This window comes from Salvelinus namaycush, chromosome 34 (genome assembly GCF_016432855.1).
Source record: "Salvelinus namaycush isolate Seneca chromosome 34, SaNama_1.0, whole genome shotgun sequence".
NCBI classification, from domain to species: Eukaryota; Metazoa; Chordata; class Actinopteri; order Salmoniformes; family Salmonidae; genus Salvelinus; species Salvelinus namaycush.
Window position 1 is genome coordinate 13,424,876 of NC_052340.1, and position 18,661 is coordinate 13,443,536.

Consider the following 18,661-nt stretch of genomic DNA (forward strand, 5'->3'; position numbering starts at 1 on the left):
TGTTGAATCTGGATTTCCCTATATCCCACCACTGTTGAAGGGATACAAAACTGGCCTTTTGAGACCTCCACCTCTCCCAGAAAAAACTAAAACATTTCCTGAAGTGAGCATCACTCAATAAAGTTATATTAAAATGCCAGTATGCGCTTTTGGGTTTTACATTGTTAATTAACACCACCTCTGTTATTAAACAATGATCAGAAAATCCCACTGGGGTTATCACACTTGATTTACAGACCTGAGATTGATGCTCAAAACAATAAAACCTATCTAACCTGGCCATAGAGATGGTGTTCTCTCTCACATGCGCCCAGGTGTACTGCCTTGTGCCTCCATGTTGACTCCGCCAAATATCACACAGTTCATGTGTTACAATGAGGCGTTTTAAAAAAGTCCTTGAGGCTATATGAGGTTCTTGGTGATTTCTATCTAAATCGCTGACTGTGCAGTTAAAATCCCCAGCAATAAATAAATAATCTTCATTGTTACATTTCTCAATGGTATTTGATAATGTCTCTAAAAAACATACCCTCTCAACTGCCACCACTTGGGCATATACATTTATCAGACACATAGTGATGTTTTCATACCTTGCTCTAACTTTTAATAACCTCCCCTCAACTACCTCTTCAACCTCATATGACAAAGGCAAACACCCTTTTGAGAACAAGATAGCCACACCCCCACTTTTTGAGTTTTTATGACTACACACCACTGTCCCCCCCCACTCCTGTTGCCACATAACTTCATTTTCTAAATTACTATGCGTTTCTTGTAGAAAATTTATGTCACTTCCCTTTCCCCTAATTAACTCATACACTATGGCTCTTTTTTTACCATCTCTTGCCCCATTTACGTTTAAAGAAGAAATCTTAAAACTGCTCATGGATGAAAAAAATATACAGAGGAAGATACAGACACCACATCTCTTTACAGAGTTAAAGCTGCAACTGAACTCTTTCATTTTCTTTAGAATTTACATCACTTATCACTCTCGTGACCACTTTCTTGAGTCTAGCAATTTCAGGGCTTGTCAAACCTCCCCCTGTAATTTTTGACATCATAAACTTTGCTGATTCAATAAACAATTCACTTTCAGGGAAAAAATCAGTTACATTGTAATCCTGCATATATTTCTTCCCTTTTGTCAACTTCAGAAATTGACGTACCTTCTCAATCCCATACCTCCCTTCCACCCCATTTATCTCGCTATTTTGTTGTGACGCGTCATCACTTTCAGGGAAAAAATCAGTTACATTGTAATCCTGCATATATTTCTTCCCTTTTGTCAACTTCAGAAATTGACGTACCTTCTTAATCCCATACCTCCCTTCCACCCCATTTATCTCGCTATTTTGTTGTGACGCGTCAGATGACTCACTCTCGCTATCCTCTCCAGAAGAAAACTCCACCATCTCTACAACCTGTTCATCCTCAACTGATTTATCAATCTCTACCTTCCTCTTAGAATTAGACCCTTCACCACCCCTTAAATTCTTCCTCTTACTCCTCGGTACTTTGAAAACAGCTGCTTCCTTTTCCGTTATTTCAATCTCCTCTTGACCTCCAATTTCATTTTCCAGCACCACCTCAGCGACGGCAGTCGCAATCTCACCGACTGTTTCCCCTCCCTCTTTGTTCTGATCTACCACAATTGCCCCCGTATCCACAATGCCTTCCTCTCCTACTTTTCCAACCACATCTGCCCACCTTCTCCCTTCCCCTGCACCCTTAGCATGTTCATCCCTTCGCGGTGGTGCGTTAGCTGCACCAGCACTAGAGCTACTACCGGGCTCTGCGCGCTCATTCTCGGGACAACTACGCACCAAATGCCCCTCTCTTCCACAGCCAAAGCATTTCATTGATTCAGTAGAAGCGTAGAAGACATAATCAAATCCATCAATCTTAAAACTGAACGCTAAATTCAGTTCATCAACGTCCTTTTTTAAGATCATATGCACTTGTCTCCTATGAGACACGACATGTTTCAGCAACGGAGATTTGCATCCAAAAAGAACCTTCTTTATTGTAGATACGATTTGACCATGTCATGTTTTGTCTTTCATCATGTCTTGTCCCTGTGCTTCCCTCTGCTGGTCTTATTAGGTTCTTTCCCTCTTTCTCTCTCTCTATCGTTCCGTTCCTGCTCCCAGCTGTTTCTCATTCTCCTAACGACCTCATTTACTCTTTCACACCTGTCCCCTATTTTGCCCTCTGATTAGAGTCCCTATTTCTCCCTCTGTTTTCCGCTTCTGTCCTTGTCGGATTCTTGTTTGATGTTTGCTGTTCCTGTGTCCTTGTTCCGCCCTGTCGTGTTCTTTGCCTTCTTCAGATGCTGCGTGTGAGCAGGTGTCTATGTCAGCTACGGCCAGTGCCTTCCTGAAGCGACCTGCAGTCTGTGGTCGCGTCTCCAGTCGTTCCTCTCTATTGACGAGAGGATTTCAGTTCCTGTTTTGGATTGACCATTGATAATATCCAGGAGAATCATTATTTGTTTATTACTGGAATAAAGACTCTGTTACTATTACGTCGCTTTTGGGTCCTCATTCACCAGCATAACAGAAGAATCCGACCAAGATGGACCCAGCGACTATGGTTTCTCTCAACGCCGGTACCGTGGTGCCTTCTTCCTCTCCCGCCGGAGCGGGATTTTTCTTTGTTAAGAAGAAGGACGGTACTCTGCGCCCCTGCGTGGATTATCGAGGGCTGAATGACATAACGGTTAAGAATCGTTATCCGCTTCCCCTTATGTCGTCGGCCTTCGAGATTTTGCAGGGAGCCAGGTTCTTTACTAAGTTGGACCTTCGTAACGCTTACCATCTCGTACGCATCAGAGAGGGGGACGAGTGGAAAACGGCGTTTAATACTCCGTTAGGGCATTTTGAATACCGGGTTCTGCCGTTCGGTCTCGCTAATGCTCCAGCTGTCTTTCAGGCATTAGTTAATGATGTACTGAGAGACATGCTGAACATTTTTGTTTTCGTTTACCTTGACGATATCCTGATTTTTTCACCGTCACTCGAGATTCATGTTCAGCACGTTCGACGTGTACTCCAGCGCCTTTTAGAGAATTGTCTCTACGTGAAGGCTGAGAAGTGCGCCTTTCATGTCTCCTCTGTCACATTTCTCGGTTCTGTTATTTCCGCTGAAGGCATTCAGATGGATCCCGCTAAGGTCCAGGCTGTCAGCGATTGGCCCGTTCCTAAGTCACGTGTCGAGTTGCAGCGCTTTCTCGGTTTCGCTAATTTCTATCGGCGTTTCATTCGTAATTTCGGTCAAGTGGCTGCCCCTCTCACAGCTCTGACTTCTGTCAAGACTTGCTTTAAGTGGTCCGGTTCCGCCCAGGGAGCTTTTGATCTCCTCAAGAAGCGTTTTACATCCGCCCCTATCCTTGTTACTCCTGACGTCACTAAACAATTCATTGTCGAGGTTGACGCTTCAGAGGTGGGCGTGGGAGCCATTCTGTCTCAGCGCTTCCAGTCTGACGATAAGGTCCATCCTTGCGCTTACTTTTCTCATCGCCTGTCGCCATCGGAACGCAACTATGATGTGGGTAACCGCGAACTGCTCGCCATCCGCTTAGCCATAGGCGAATGGCGACAGTGGTTGGAGGGGGCGACCGTTCCTTTTGTCGTTTGGACTGACCATAAGAACCTTGAGTACATCCGTTCTGCCAAACGACTTAATGCACGTCAGGCTCGTTGGGCGTTGTTTTTCGCTCGTTTCGAGTTCGTGATTTCCTATCGTCCGGGAAATAAGAACACCAAGCCTGATGCCTTATCCCGTCTCTTTAGTTCTTCTGTGGCTTCTACCGACCCCGAGGGGATTCTCCCTGAAGGGCGTGTTGTCGGGTTGACTGTCTGGGGAATTGAGAGACAGGTAAAGCAAGCACTCACTCACACTGCGTCGCCGCGCGCTTGTCCTAGTAACCTTCTGTTCGTTCCTGTCTCTACTCGTCTGGCTGTTCTTCAGTGGGCTCACTCTGCCAAGTTAGCTGGCCATCCCGGCGTTCGGGGTACGCTTGCTTCTATTCGCCAGCGGTTTTGGTGGCCTACTCAGGAGCGGGACACGCGCCGTTTCGTGGCTGCTTGTTCGGACTGCGCGCAGACTAAGTCAGGTAACTCTCCTCCTGCCGGTCGTCTCAGACCGCTTCCCATTCCTTCTCGACCATGGTCTCACATCGCCTTAGACTTTATTACCGGTCTGCCTTCGTCTGCGGGGAAGACTGTGATTCTTACGGTTATCGATAGGTTCTCTAAGGCGGCACATTTCATTCCCCTCGCTAAGCTTCCTTCCGCTAAGGAGACGGCACAAATCATCATTGAGAATGTGTTCAGAATTCATGGCCTCCCGTTAGACGCCGTTTCAGACAGAGGTCCGCAATTCACGTCACAGTTTTGGAGGGAGTTCTGTCGTTTGATTGGTGCTTCTGTCAGTCTCTCTTCCGGGTTTCATCCCCAGTCTAACGGTCAAGCAGAAAGGGCCAATCAGTCGATTGGTCGCATATTACGCAGCCTTTCGTTTCGAAACCCTGCGTCTTGGGCAGAACAGCTCCCCTGGGCTGAGTACGCTCACAACTCGCTTCCTTCGTCTGCTACCGGGCTATCTCCGTTTCAGAGTAGTCTTGGGTACCAGCCTCCTCTGTTCTCGTCCCAGCTCGCCGAGTCCAGCGTTCCCTCCGCTCAGGCTTTTGTCCAACGTTGTGAGCGCACCTGGAGGAGGGTCAGGTCTGCACTTTGCCGTTACAGGGCGCAGACTGTGAGAGCCGCCAATAGACGTAGGATTAGGAGTCCTAGGTATTGTCGCGGTCAGAGAGTGTGGCTTTCCACTCGTAACCTTCCCCTTACGACAGCTTCTCGCAAGTTGACTCCGCGGTTCATTGGTCCGTTCCGTGTCTCTCAGGTCGTCAATCCTGTCGCTGTGCGACTGCTTCTTCCGCGACATCTTCGTCGCGTCCACCCTGTCTTCCATGTCTCTTGTGTCAAGCCTTTTCTTCGCGCCCCCGTTCGTCTTCCCCCCCCCCCCCCCGTCCTTGTCGAGGGCGCTCCTATTTACAAGGTACGAAAGATCATGGACATGCGTTCTCGGGGACGTGGTCACCAGTACTTAGTGGATTGGGAGGGTTACGGTCCTGAGGAGAGGAGTTGGGTTCCATCTCGGGACGTGCTGGACCGTTCGTTGATTGATGATTTCCTTCGTTGCCGCCAGGGTTCCTCCTCGAGTGCGCCAGGAGGCGCTCGGTGAGTGGGGGGGTACTGTCATGTTTTGTCTTTCATCATGTCTTGTCCCTGTGCTTCCCTCTGCTGGTCTTATTAGGTTCTTTCCCTCTTTCTCTCTCTCTATCGTTCCGTTCCTGCTCCCAGCTGTTTCTCATTCTCCTAACGACCTCATTTACTCTTTCACACCTGTCCCCTATTTTGCCCTCTGATTAGAGTCCCTATTTCTCCCTCTGTTTTCCGCTTCTGTCCTTGTCGGATTCTTGTTTGATGTTTGCTGTTCCTGTGTCCTTGTTCCGCCCTGTCGTGTTCTTTGCCTTCTTCAGATGCTGCGTGTGAGCAGGTGTCTATGTCAGCTACGGCCAGTGCCTTCCTGAAGCGACCTGCAGTCTGTGGTCGCGTCTCCAGTCGTTCCTCTCTATTGACGAGAGGATTTCAGTTCCTGTTTTGGATTGACCATTGATAATATCCAGGAGAATCATTATTTGTTTATTACTGGAATAAAGACTCTGTTACTATTACGTCGCTTTTGGGTCCTCATTCACCAGCATAACAGACCATGACGAGATAACTCTCGCTCCAACACTTCATCTCTAACAAATGGTGGCACGTTAGAAAGTATAACTTTCTTCGCCAGATTCATAAGCGGAAATACCGGCGTCTGTGTCTCCCGCAACACAACACCCCTCTCAACTATCTTATTCACCTTTTCAATGGAATCTAAGAATATCACTACAGCGCTATTCATCCTTGAGGCTGATTTGATGCTATCATACCCAATGATAGCACCCACAGCCAAACTACATTCTTCCACTGAACACCCGGCCGCAGCAGGAATCTTTACTCCATGCCGCCGACTAAGTTTTTCAAACTCCAAACTTCCGCGAGTGGCCATTGCAACCAGCCCCACCCGCTGGTTGTGCCCTCGCGAAAACCAACCTCAACGATCCCACCACCCCTATACGTGCTTAGTGATAGTTAGAAAAGATACCCTTAAAACAACTAAACTAATCAATATATATATATATACACACCAAAACCCAAATGAGTGAAAAGAATTCCAGTCGCTCTCACAATCACTCCTGCTTGACGACTCACTCCCAGCATGCACTCCGACGAGAGAGAGAGAGAGAAAGAGAGAGAGAGAGAGAGAGAGAGAGAGAGAGAGAGAGAGAGAGAGAGAGAGTCCAGTATGACTTACCCAGAGGGGAACAGCAAGGTGAGCCACTTCACACTGCTTGTCCTCTATGCAGCCTGAGGACTATGGAAGTTCAACATACAGCTGGGACAGTGATGAATTTAGGGACTCACAATTAATCTTTCTGGATTTACCTGTGGCACTGTGGCAGCCTACATTGAACATCCATTCACAGTACAATATTTGGCAATATAACTTATATGTCACAACTTACAATTCTACTTTTTATGTGCAGTATGTGACACATTTACAGTACCCCCACTACTCTAACACATACACAGTAAAACAAGCTGCAGCCTGTCAGGATCCTAGGCCCTGCTCTCTACATCATAATCAACACACACACACACACACACACACACACACACACACACACACACACACACACACACACACACACACACACACACACACACACACACACACACACACACACACACACACACACACACACACACACACACACACACACACACACACACACATATATATACATGCACACACATACACCCCTCCCTCTGCAGACTAATGGTCCTATTACCCTGAAAGTTCGGTTAGATCTCCTAATGCAGGGAGGAGAGGGGGGCCATATTGCAGTGGCCATCGGGTAAAGAGAGCAATATTTCATATCACTATGGCTGCCCTGCCTGCGCTGTTGGGGTGACTGAAGTACCAATTGGTATTCATGAAGAATCCTGAAGATGTCGTTTTCTCAGAATTCCTCTACTGATCATTATATCAAGGTAATGGGTCTGTGTGATGGGAAAAAATAGGGGGAGGATTTTTTTAGACATCTAAACAGGGGTAAAATTGCAGTCACCCTGACAAATAGACACCCTAGCTCCGCAGGCGCCATTATCGTCTTTATAAAGTGAATGATATGAGAACATCAGGGAAAGACAGGAGGGAAGGTTCGCTTGTTATTAGGATTCATCTATGTATGAAAATCAAGTTGCCACGTGTCCACGTACAATCCTTAGGCCGTGTTACACAGCTAAGGCGAGGTGACGCAACAACCAATGGTTGCGTGTCACGTCATCGACTGACAAATGGCTATAACATATGATGCAGTTAGCTGATACTTAAAATACCTATCCAGGCGTTGTAAGATCTGTCAGGTATCAGCAAGGTCTCAGCTCTGGAAGGCAGCCTTAATTCATCTTCTATCTACATTGAGTGACATCAAGCAATGAGATATTGTCTAACATGGATAGGCTATTCTGATATTCTAGGCCTTCTGAAGCTGCTTTTCCATCAGAGCTATTGGCGTCAGGTCTAGGTCAGGACTTGTTGTGGTATAGGGCATATCCTGGTCGACAAAACTGATCAATACCCTGTGTGACCCATTGGTCTGTCTGACCTTGTTGTGCCTGTTGTGGTTCAGGAGCCGACAACTATACTGACACCAGTGGGTTAATGAAACTGTCCTTTGTTCAACTTTTTTTTAAAGAAAAATACCCTTGAGGTTAGACACCTCTTTTGAGTGTGACCTTGTCTTAACACTGTTTCATGTGAAATAATATTAGAACTGTAAAGCAATCTAATATTGTTAGGGGATGGTGAAAAATGTTTTTAAAATTGGATAAACTGCCTTAATTTCGCTGGACCCCAGGAATATTGGCAGCAGCTAATGTGGATCCATAATAAATACAAATACGAATAATGAGCAAAACATAGTTCAGCCTCCAACCAATAGCTTAATAAGATAAAGTGGATATATTTTGTGCCAATTATGAAAATGTAGAGAATGCTTATTTTATCTACAGCAGCTCGTTTCCTTTAAAGGGGAATATGTAGAGTGTGTGTCTGAGTGTCTTTGCGCGCGTGTGTGTTTTGATATATATGCTGGGAAATGCTCCCGCTCCTCTTCAAGCGGACTGTCATTTTGCGCCTGGCTGCACGCTGTTAACGACCGTAGTACAGACACTCGCCCGAAGTCACGGTAACGTCACGGTAGCACTGGAATTTATCCTCTCCTCCGTCGGGGATGTGCATTTGGACAGGAGAGTGTCCTCCGGGCAGCGACGCGCCGCATTGCTACGCTCCTCTCCTACCTAGGACATACAAACTCCGGCTCCGGTAGCTTATCTTGGACGGGATGGCCGGTGCTAAGTGCCTTCTGAAGACGCCGAGGTATGTTAACGGAGCGTGTTAATTAATAGGTTACGGCGACTGTTGTGAGAGTTTTATCAAATTGCAGATTACCCTTCAATTGAATGGTCCCGTATTGACTGCAAATAAATGTTAGCCTATCTTACATGTTTTATTTTCTTTCGTTGCAATGCAATTGGTTGCTTATGTGTAAATTGCAATACTGCAATAATGTAACCAAAATACGCCAACAATGTTTTGTGCAAATCCAGTATTTTTAGTACAGTAGCCTGTATCAGCACAGCTTGCACAGAGCAGTAGCCTAAACAAGTGCTGTGCTCAAGCTCTTGAGCGGTAGACTCAGAGGACCTTAGGAAAAATGAATAACTGAAACAGGAAAACATAAGATTGACAGTAATCTAACCAAATACATGGAATTACATTTTGCCAAAGATTATGCATTTCATCTGCCTACGTAGTTTGCGTAACAGTTGATTTTAATAGCCTATACTACTCTTGAAATGTGTTATGGTTATTTGAATGATGAAAAAATTGTGTAAACATTGTGTCGTGCAGCTAACCAAAAATGCCCACTTTGCGTGTGCGGTGCCATGCATTTGGAGACACAGCCTAACCATCTCGGTTCACTTCAGTGCGCAATACAGAGTAGCCTAAAGACAAATGTCAATCAATGCATTAGCCTAATACTTCATGCATTCATTTTATCGGTTTGCGAGGGGCAGACTGTGTCAAGAAATGCCTTGGCATTTTATCCACACCAGCCCACATCACTGAGCATGCAGCCAACTCAACCCCCTTCTCTGTGTTCTTCTTGTTCTCTGTCTGTCGGTCTGTCTGTCGGCTTAAGCCATAATACATACGGGCACTAATTTATAATATAGCCTAAGTCATTAGCTTGGCTTTTATATTGTAGGCCTACATTATAAAAGCCAAGCTAAAAATGTGTTCCCCAGAATCTAACCTAAATGTTAATTACTTTTACAGGAGCCCTGTAAGACGTCATTCATTGTCAGGGTTCTTATTTTTTTTTTATAACTAGTAGCACTGGTGCTCCCAACTTTAAAAAGTTAGGAGCACAACATAAAATGTAGGAGCACCAGAAAATACGAGTTTTAACAGCGATTCAGATATAGCCTATATGAAATCGAACATTTGGTACATCACATCGGGCATTTGCAGTTTGCCACGAGCTGAACCTGCTTATCTGCTTATCTCTTCATGATTAAGTGTCGATATTACTGTATCGCCCACCTTTGCCTCCGCCGCCGTGACCGGGCTCATCTACAAACCGGAGGCAATGAGCCTATCATAATGATGAGACATTATAGAGTACCGCTTGTATCAGAAGATGAAATGTGTGTCGGCTTCAACATGGATCGGATGAGACCCGAGCGCTCAGCAGCGCGCAAAATGTGCATACTGATTTTCCAACCGTCAAGCTAACCATCTTCATATGGAAAGGTCATTCTCAGGAATCAGTTAGCCTACGGAGCCGCGGATGTGAGTGAAACTAAAGATTTAGCATATTCTGACTTCAATTGTCTCTATTTTGTGGGGATTCATTTCTGTTTTCTTTGTGTGTGGCATATAATAGCCATACAATTTATGGGTCACATATGTGAATTGAGTTACAGCAGGGTGTTGTTTGTGATTGTGGCACAAGGCTAAGCTGCATGTCCAGAAGAGCACGTTACCTTTGGGATCAGTTCCAGATTTGCACCTGGTGAATGACAGAGTATCTTGGGATTGTGTGCTGAGCTCTTGCATTGACCATTGTAAATACATTACTGTGATGTAGAGGACAAATGCACTTGGTCCTGGGAGTGATTTCATATAGTACCAGTCAAAAGTTTGGACACACCTACTCATTCAAAGGTTTTTCTTTATTTTTATTATTTTCTACATTGTAGAATAATAGTGAAGGTATCAAAACTATGAAATAACACATATGGAATCATGTAGTAACCAAAAAAGTGTTAAGAAAATCCAAATATATTTTAGATTTTAGATTCTTCAAAGTAGCCACCCTTTGCCTTGATGACAGCTTTGCACACTCTTGGCATTCTCTCAACCAGCTTCATGAGGATGCATTTCAATTAACAGGTGTGCCTTGTTAAAAGTTCATTTGTGGAATTTCTTTCCTTAATGCGTTTGAGCCAATTAGTTGTGTTGTGACAAGGTAGGAGTGGTATACAGAATATAGCCCTATTTGGTAAAAGACCAAGTTCATATTATATCAAGAACAGCTTAAATAAGCAAAGAGAAACAACAGTCCATCATTACTTTAAGACATGATGGTCAGTCAATTTGGAAAATGTCAAGAACTTGCAAAAACCATTAAGCGCTATAATGAAACTGGCCCTCATGAGGACCGCCATAGGAAAGGAAGACCCAGAGTTACCTCTGCTGCAGAGGATAAGTTCATTAGAGTTAACTGCACCTCAGATTGCAGCCCAAATAAATGCTTCACAGTGTTCAAGTAACAGACACATCTCAACATAAAAATGTTCAGAGGAGACTGTAAATCAGGCCTTCGTGGTCAAATTGCTGCAAAGAAACCATTACTAAAGGACACCAATAATAAGAAGAGACTTGCTTGGGCCAAGAAACATGAGCAATGAACATTAGACCAGTGGAAATCGGTCCAAATTTGAGATTTTTTCTTCCAACCGTCGCGTCTTTGTGAGATGCAGAGTAGGTGAACGGATGATCTCTGCATTTGTGGTTCCCACCGTGAAGCATGGAGCAGGTGGTGTGATGGTGTGGGGGTGCTTTGCTGGTGACACTGTCAGTGATTTATTTAGAATTCAAGGCCCACTTAACCAGCATGGGTACCAAAGCATTCTGTAGCGATACACCATCCCATCTGGTTTGCGCTTAGTGGGACTATCATTTGTTTATCAACAGGACAATGACCAAAAACACACCTCCAGGCTGTGTAAGGGCTATTCGACCAAGGAGAGTGATGGAGTACTGCATCAGTTGACCTGGCCTCCACAATCACTTGACCTCAACTCAGTTGAGATGGTTTGGAATGAGTTGGACCACATAATGAAGGAAAAGCAGCCAACAAGTGCTCAGCATATGTGGGAGCTCCTTCAAGACTGTCAGAAAAGCATTCCTCATGAAGCTGGTTGAGAGAATGTCAAGAGTGTGCAAAGCTGTCATCAAGGCAAAGGGTGGCTACTTTGAAGAATCTAAAATATATTTGGAATTGTTTAACACTTTTTTGGTTACTACATGATTCCATGTGTTATTTCATAGTTTTGATGTCTTCACTATTACTCTACAATGTAGAAAAAAGTCAAAATAAAGAAAACCCTTGAATGAGTAGGTTGTCAAAACTTTTGACTGGTACTGTACATGATGCCATGTGTGAAAATGGCCATCCAGTGTTTTTGTTGGTCACCACTGAACTAACTGTGCTGGCACTCAACAGTGTATGTGACCTTGGTATAGCTGTGTTATAACAATATTACAATTTGGTATAATAAAAATTTGACACTATTTCATAGAGGTTCAGTTATACAGATTGAGTATAACACTTTTGGTCCGTGGGTTGCACAGCAAACTTCCCCTCAAAGGAAGGGTCTTACTTACCTTGGGGAAGATACAATGTAGACACACATAAGTAGGTTAATCCCTAATTTAAACAAGTGCCAAAATTAAATACTTTTAATTTACCATGAAAGTAATGATCACAGAGCCAGCTGGCTCTCTGGTCTTCATGTCCCTCCCTTCTTTTTTATGTGCCAGTTTTATCCTAATTAATACAAACTTCTGATGATAAATCTGGCGCTTTTTTTCTCCAAGTTAACTTTAAGATTACAGATAATTATTCACAGATAAACTATTTATCACAGATAAACTATGTATTTAATCCATTCAATTTATTTAATCCATTCTATATTGGTTGATAACATACCCACGATCACCATAGATTGTGTGAAGCACCTCAAGTCAAATGTTATGGCTGAGTTTGCCTTTGTTTTTGGTAGAAGTTCAGAGTTGCTGTGTTACTCTCCTGCAACTCTATAATGGCTGGTGCTTTACGGCAGTGGGCATGTCAGGGAGCATGTCGCCAGGCCAGGGTGTTCACCCATAGGCTAATAGGTTCTCTAAAGCCCATACAGAGCCCTGGAGCATTGGGCTGTGTTCAGTTGGTCCTGACACAGACACACTTTGTTCTCCTCCTGCAGTAACTTCCAGTCGTCAGCCATGTTCGAGAGCTCTGAGTCGGGAGACGCCGAAGGAGTCAGCACAGACAGCACCCTGGGATCCTCCGTCACCGCCTGCAAGAAGGTAAATACAGGGGGACGGTGTGTGTAGGTGTGTATGTCCGGTAAATATTTGTGTGTGTGTGTGTGTGTGTGTGTGTGTGTGTGTGTGTGTGTGTGTGTGTGTGTGTGTGTGTGTGTGTGTGTGTGTGTGTGTGTGTGTGTGTGTGTGTGTGTGTGTGTGTCTCCCCCTCTCCCTGGTGAGGGAGAGTTTGTTCCATTGCAACAGGCAGTAATGATGGAAGGCCTGGACCTGGAGTTTTAGGTATTCTAGTTTGATTTATCATTTCACTGTGTCAGGGAGACAATGAGTGAAATGGCAGATAACACTGGTCTCAGGGGAGATGACAACCTCTTCAGTTCTGCTCCCCCTCCTTTCTCTAGAATAAGCAGCATTGTCAGTCAATATTGCTTTTTGTTCAGTTACTTCATTAGTAGACGGGTCGTCAAGTTAAATGACTTCCATTGAGACTCGCCGCTCTGTCCCTAACATACAAAAATAATACTATGTGTAGTATTTGTAATGGAAGTCTCTGCACAATGACACAAAACTGTATGGCTCCCAAGTGTATATTTATAAAGACAACATTTTAACCCTAACTGTAGGTCAGGTCGCCTGTCTTGACAAAGACATAAAAATAAAAATATTGTCTTAATAAGATACATGTGGTAGAATAATATTATTACACAGTCTTAATTTTTTTGCTGGTGAATATTTACGATGATATCAAGCACCTGCTCAAGCACCTGTATAGAGCTGTGTTATGTTCATTGGTGCACATCGTAGAAAAACTAAAGCATTTATTATTGGACAAGTTGAAATAGCACCTCCCCGTTTTGGGCCTAATGAAGACTACCCTGCCCTCACTCCAAGCTCTGCCAAATTGTGTGATGTCATGACCATGAGGCCACCTGAGTGCGAGTCACCTCTACCTGGCCATGGCCCAGAGCAGATGGACAACACCGGGGCGAGACTGGACAGGGGGCATGATGGCGTCAGCCTACAAATACACAATGGAAATGATTATATTCGCTATTGTTTTGTAGCCCCTACCCATCCACATCTCTCTGGCCAAACGCTAAGCTCACTAGCGTTTCTTTTCCCGGATTTGTTTTCCTCCCTGCTTTCAGGGGGATTGGGCTAAATGCGGAAGACACATTTCAGTTGAATGCATTCAGTTGTGCAACTGACTAGGTATCCCCTTCCCTTCTTATAGAATGGGAACACAATCAGACCGTTCTGATATGTCCCAGAAACCGATGGGTTGGGTCAGAGCCTAAAGTCATTGGCTTTGATACTCTGATTGGTTAGAGATGATTCAATCGCTGACGAATTAGGATGGCAGTTTCAGACTAAATGTATGTGAAATGTTACATATCAAAGTTATCTTACAGATTATGATTAGAATATCCTGTTGTATCTCCTGAGGGATTCCAGCACCATTTACCCAATACAAAAAGAATCAATAACTCTTAAGGAACTCTTGACTTTTTAGTGTCATTGAAAGTCACAGGTCAACAGGACGTGGCACTTAACCTATAGGGTCCATTGAAACAGCCCGCGGGGGAAGAGTAAAAACACAGTAAATATGTGGCGAGTAAATAGGCTAACTGACAGGCTATTGATCCCTCTTACAGAGCAAGGTCCCACAGAGCACCTCCTGAACAAAGGGCCTGTAGAGATCTTTATAGCCAGAGGGTAAACACTAAGATTGTCAGCTGAAGGTGAATGGGGGACTCGCGCGTGAGCGTGTATATGTGTATTTGTATGTACTTTCCTATATTATACATTCTGAGAAAGAGTTCAGTCGTGTCTGTGTGTAAGACTGTGTGTTATCTGGGTCTTCCAGGTGCTGTGCAGTAGCAGTGTGCTGGACTCGTCAGAGTACTGGCTGAGGAATGAGAAGGCTCTGTGCAGGCTGGGCCTCCTGGAGGATGACGCTGAGGGGAGAAGCAATACGGTGAGTAGTATGTGTGTGTTCATGTGTGCTTTTGTGCGTGTGTGTGCCATGTGTGTACAGTTTTTTATGCAAAACAGGCTACCCGGCACATCAGGATGATTTTAAAATCCTATTGAATTCTTTCATTTGTAACTATCTGACTGCCATCAAATCTATGGCAATTTATAGCACTTTGTAGCACAGGACTTCTCCCTTGGGGCTGGTGTTCTTACTAGAAAACAAAGGTATCACTCCGTCTGTCTGTCCTTTCCATCAGTCTCATTCCGAGCTCTGGATCGATTAAAAAGCTTTTTAATTTTCCCGTTGTGTGTGGAAATGAGCCAGTGACATTTTTACACAATGTGTCCAGATCCCATAAATCCCTGGTGTGTTTTATGCGAGCAACCATCTTCCTGTAGCATCGCCTCTCTGTGTGTGTGTGTGTGTGTGTGTGTGTGTGTGTGTGTGTGTGTGTGTGTGTGTGTGTGTGTGTGTGTGTGTGTGTGTGTGTGTGTGTGTGTGCGCGAGAGTGTGTGTGTCACCTCTCACCTCGGTGACAAATTGTTCAGCCTCTCAATTCGCAATTCAGCTCTTCCCGGGTTACACAACTAATCATTCAAATTTAAAAGAAGTGTGAGTGAGAGAGAGAGTTTGTGTGTGTGTGTGCGCTTGGGGGTGTGCTTGTGTGTTTGTTGATTCCCCTCACACCCTTCTGTTAACCAGGATTATCACAGTCATAGGCCTTTGGCCATATCAGCTTAGTTAATTACAGACCCTGGGCCAGGAGTAAACAGGGTCTGTGTTAGTGAGTGTTTGGAATGCAGATTTAATACGCGTGATGGGATATGGTTTTTGTTTACTCCGGGTTTCAGTTGGGGAGCGGGGGAAGGGTTGGTTTATTAGTGTATTCATTTGGTTCATTTATGGAATCATTGACGCAATGTGATTGTCATTGATTACACACTCAGCAGCAGCAGATGTATTTAAGTTAAGGTCAGAGGTCGTGTTGAGGATAGGATCAAGTTTATTGTCCCTGAAGGGAAATTGTCTTGGACACACAGTGCTAAGTTGATGACATTGATATGTCATCCTGGGTTTTTCAGTTTCACAAAGTGTGATATCTTTATTGTCCATTCATTTCATTCGATGGAGACAATATGGCCAAACCACCTGGTTGAGGATGTGACAATTACAGTGCTGTATATTCCTGAATAGGGACAGGAATGTGTGTGTGGAAGGCTCCGGAAGGAAAAGGGACTATGCACTCAGGAGCTCAAAGTGATAAGATAAAAGCTTGTAAGTTCTCTCTTGTCACTCTTCACCAAATCTAGGTCTTGTCACCTTTGATCACTCTCTCATGTTTTAATGCATGGAGTGAACAGAAATGTTACCTAGCTGAGATAGTCACAGTGAATTCTATCAAATCCCTGAACACATTGACGGAGGGTAAGCACTTTGGAACCAAAGTCTTCTGCACCTTTAGTTCTGCTCTGCTAGTTACAATGTAGTTACGGAGTTATGTTTCCGATCCTGTTCTAAACACTTGTAGAGATGAGATCTATATCATTGTTCATCTCAGACCCCAGAACCAAATACTGCATGCACTAATAATCTGTCACGAGAGTTTATCACTATTATTTACCTCATCCATCAACACCAAAAGTATTCCCAGTTTCACTCTCTCTCTCTCTACACACTACCAAACACACACACACACACACACACACACACACACACACACACACACACACACACACACACACACACACACACACACACACACACACACACACACACACAGACACCCCTCTTCTTGTTTTGAAACTCACAGCTCTCAGAGTCATCCATTCATCTTTAGGTTTAAACACTTCAGAGGGAGGGAGCATACACGTCAGCTTTGTCCCATACAGGCATCATAAAAAAGCCCCAGTGAGGAAGAATAGACTAAACATGCCATCTGCAGGCGAGGAACTGACTTACTGCAGGATGACACCTGGGTTGTGTTCGTTAGGCACCAAATGGAAGAAAACAGACTGAAACAGGGAAGAATGACCTGAACTTGCTTATTTTCCTTTGCCATTGCAAAATGTTTTGCTACGGTGTGCCATAATGAATATGACCCAAAGTGTCCTCACTGCTGTTTCTGCTGCCAGGTTCTATGATTAAACATCATGTCTTTAAACGTCTTTATTCTACTCTCTAAGGGCTCTAACAGCTGCATCTATGTAGATAATTGAACGGTATTCAATGAGATAGGGGAGGTGAAAAATACTGAATGTAAGCTGTATCTCACGGCTGATGGCTAGGACGGCGTTAGTTACAGTGATGAGATAAGATATTCCCAATTCGTATCATTCCTCACTGCTCTAATTGCCTGCTTGGTCCCACAGCAACTGTGTGCCTGCCTGCTTGTGTGTCTGCCTGCCTGCCTGCTTGTGTGCCTGGGTCTAGGATTGGGTATGACTGGCAATGGGACATCCTTACTAGTTAGTTAGATTATATAATATTATTCCAGAGTTGGAGGCTGAAGGCTGAATGGAGAGCTGAACAGGTGTAGACACTATACACATTAGTGCTGTGAATATTCAATGAGCTCCATAACCCTAATCTCCCGGAACTAAAATCTTGCGTAATTTTGTCAGCTAGGTCATTTTCTTCGGTTTACGTGCAATCTGTTCAAGAGAGACTATCACAACCCAGACCAGCATAGAGCCAGTGCACATGAATAATGGAAGTGCATGTAATGCCTCCTTGCTGGCGCTATTGCTTGGAGGTCAGGGGTCAGGAGCCACAGTAGAATACCAAGGATGTGTTCCAAACAGCACCGTATTCCCTATTTAGTGCACTACTGTAGTGCATGATATAGGGAACAGGGTACCATTTGAGAGACAACCAGAGACAGAGCATCCAAGTGGCTCACAGTCACAACATGGCCTGGCTGTGGCGGGCTTACATAACAACCACAGGGGAACACACAGCGGACACAGGAAGAATGACTGAGTGTGCTGAGATGAGAGCAATAGGGCGTAGAGAGAACAAGAGCGACAGAGGTTAGAGTTGAGAAGAAGGGTGGAAAGGAGGGTGAGATTGAGTGAGGGGAAGAGGATTTGTTGTTGAGGGGAGAGCTTAGGGTGGGTGGAGGATGATGTGGATGTGCGTGCGCGCATGTGTATTGTACTACATAGCCTGTGAATATTTGTAATCTTTATTGAAAATGAGTGAGAGCTTCTTAAGGAATTTCTGCGCCTGTGCTTGTGTGACCAAGCATGTGTGTGTGTTTTGCATTATATTACACTATAGCCTGTGAATGTTTGTAATCTTTATGGAAAATGAGTCAGAGCGTCTTAACGAGTGTCTACATTTGTGGGTGTGTTTGTGTGTGTTCCTGTCTTGACTATTTGTGTAACCAGTCCTGTAACCATTCAACCCCCAGTCCAGGGCTTTAACTACACACACACACAAGCACACCTGACTTCTGCAGTGCCCAAGGAACAGCAACACATCTGACCCACTCTTTTCAGAGCTATAGCGCTTTGTTCAAAACACTGCTGCCATAGCACCATTGTCATTAGGCACTGTGACTATTGTCCTATATCTTCAGTCACATAAGCTAGGGTCTTTCCTAATTATGTATGTCCAGACATTGATTAACACCTGTTTATTATGAGAAGCATTTTATCGACTGTAATTGATGTGGGGATATTTATCATGTGGAATATATTACCTGAATGTTTTTGTATACCTTTTTCCTACCTTTATTGAAGTTGATTGTCAATTAGGTGATTTAAAGAGTTTGTTGTGCATTCTGGGTAATGGGTATTTCTACAAGAAGCATGTCATTGCTTTGTTTGTGAGACAAGACAGACAGGTAACAGGTTGATATGCTGCTGGATTTTCTTTGGTTAGAGCTGTTTTGGA

The 18,661-nt window shown here is 44.3% G+C and overlaps 1 protein-coding gene across 1 annotated transcript in view; it reads left to right on the top strand.

Moving 5' to 3' along the window:
• Positions 1 to 8,512: 8,512 nt before the first annotated feature.
• The window catches only part of LOC120029183 (A-kinase anchor protein SPHKAP-like), a 34,612-nt gene continuing 24,463 nt past the window's right edge, over positions 8,513 to 18,661 (top strand). The window contains exons 1-3 of the mRNA XM_038974479.1: positions 8,513 to 8,547; positions 12,726 to 12,828; positions 14,654 to 14,764. Of these exons, the coding sequence (XP_038830407.1) occupies positions 8,513 to 8,547; positions 12,726 to 12,828; positions 14,654 to 14,764 (249 nt within the window). The remainder of the gene's footprint in view (positions 8,548 to 12,725; positions 12,829 to 14,653; positions 14,765 to 18,661) is intronic.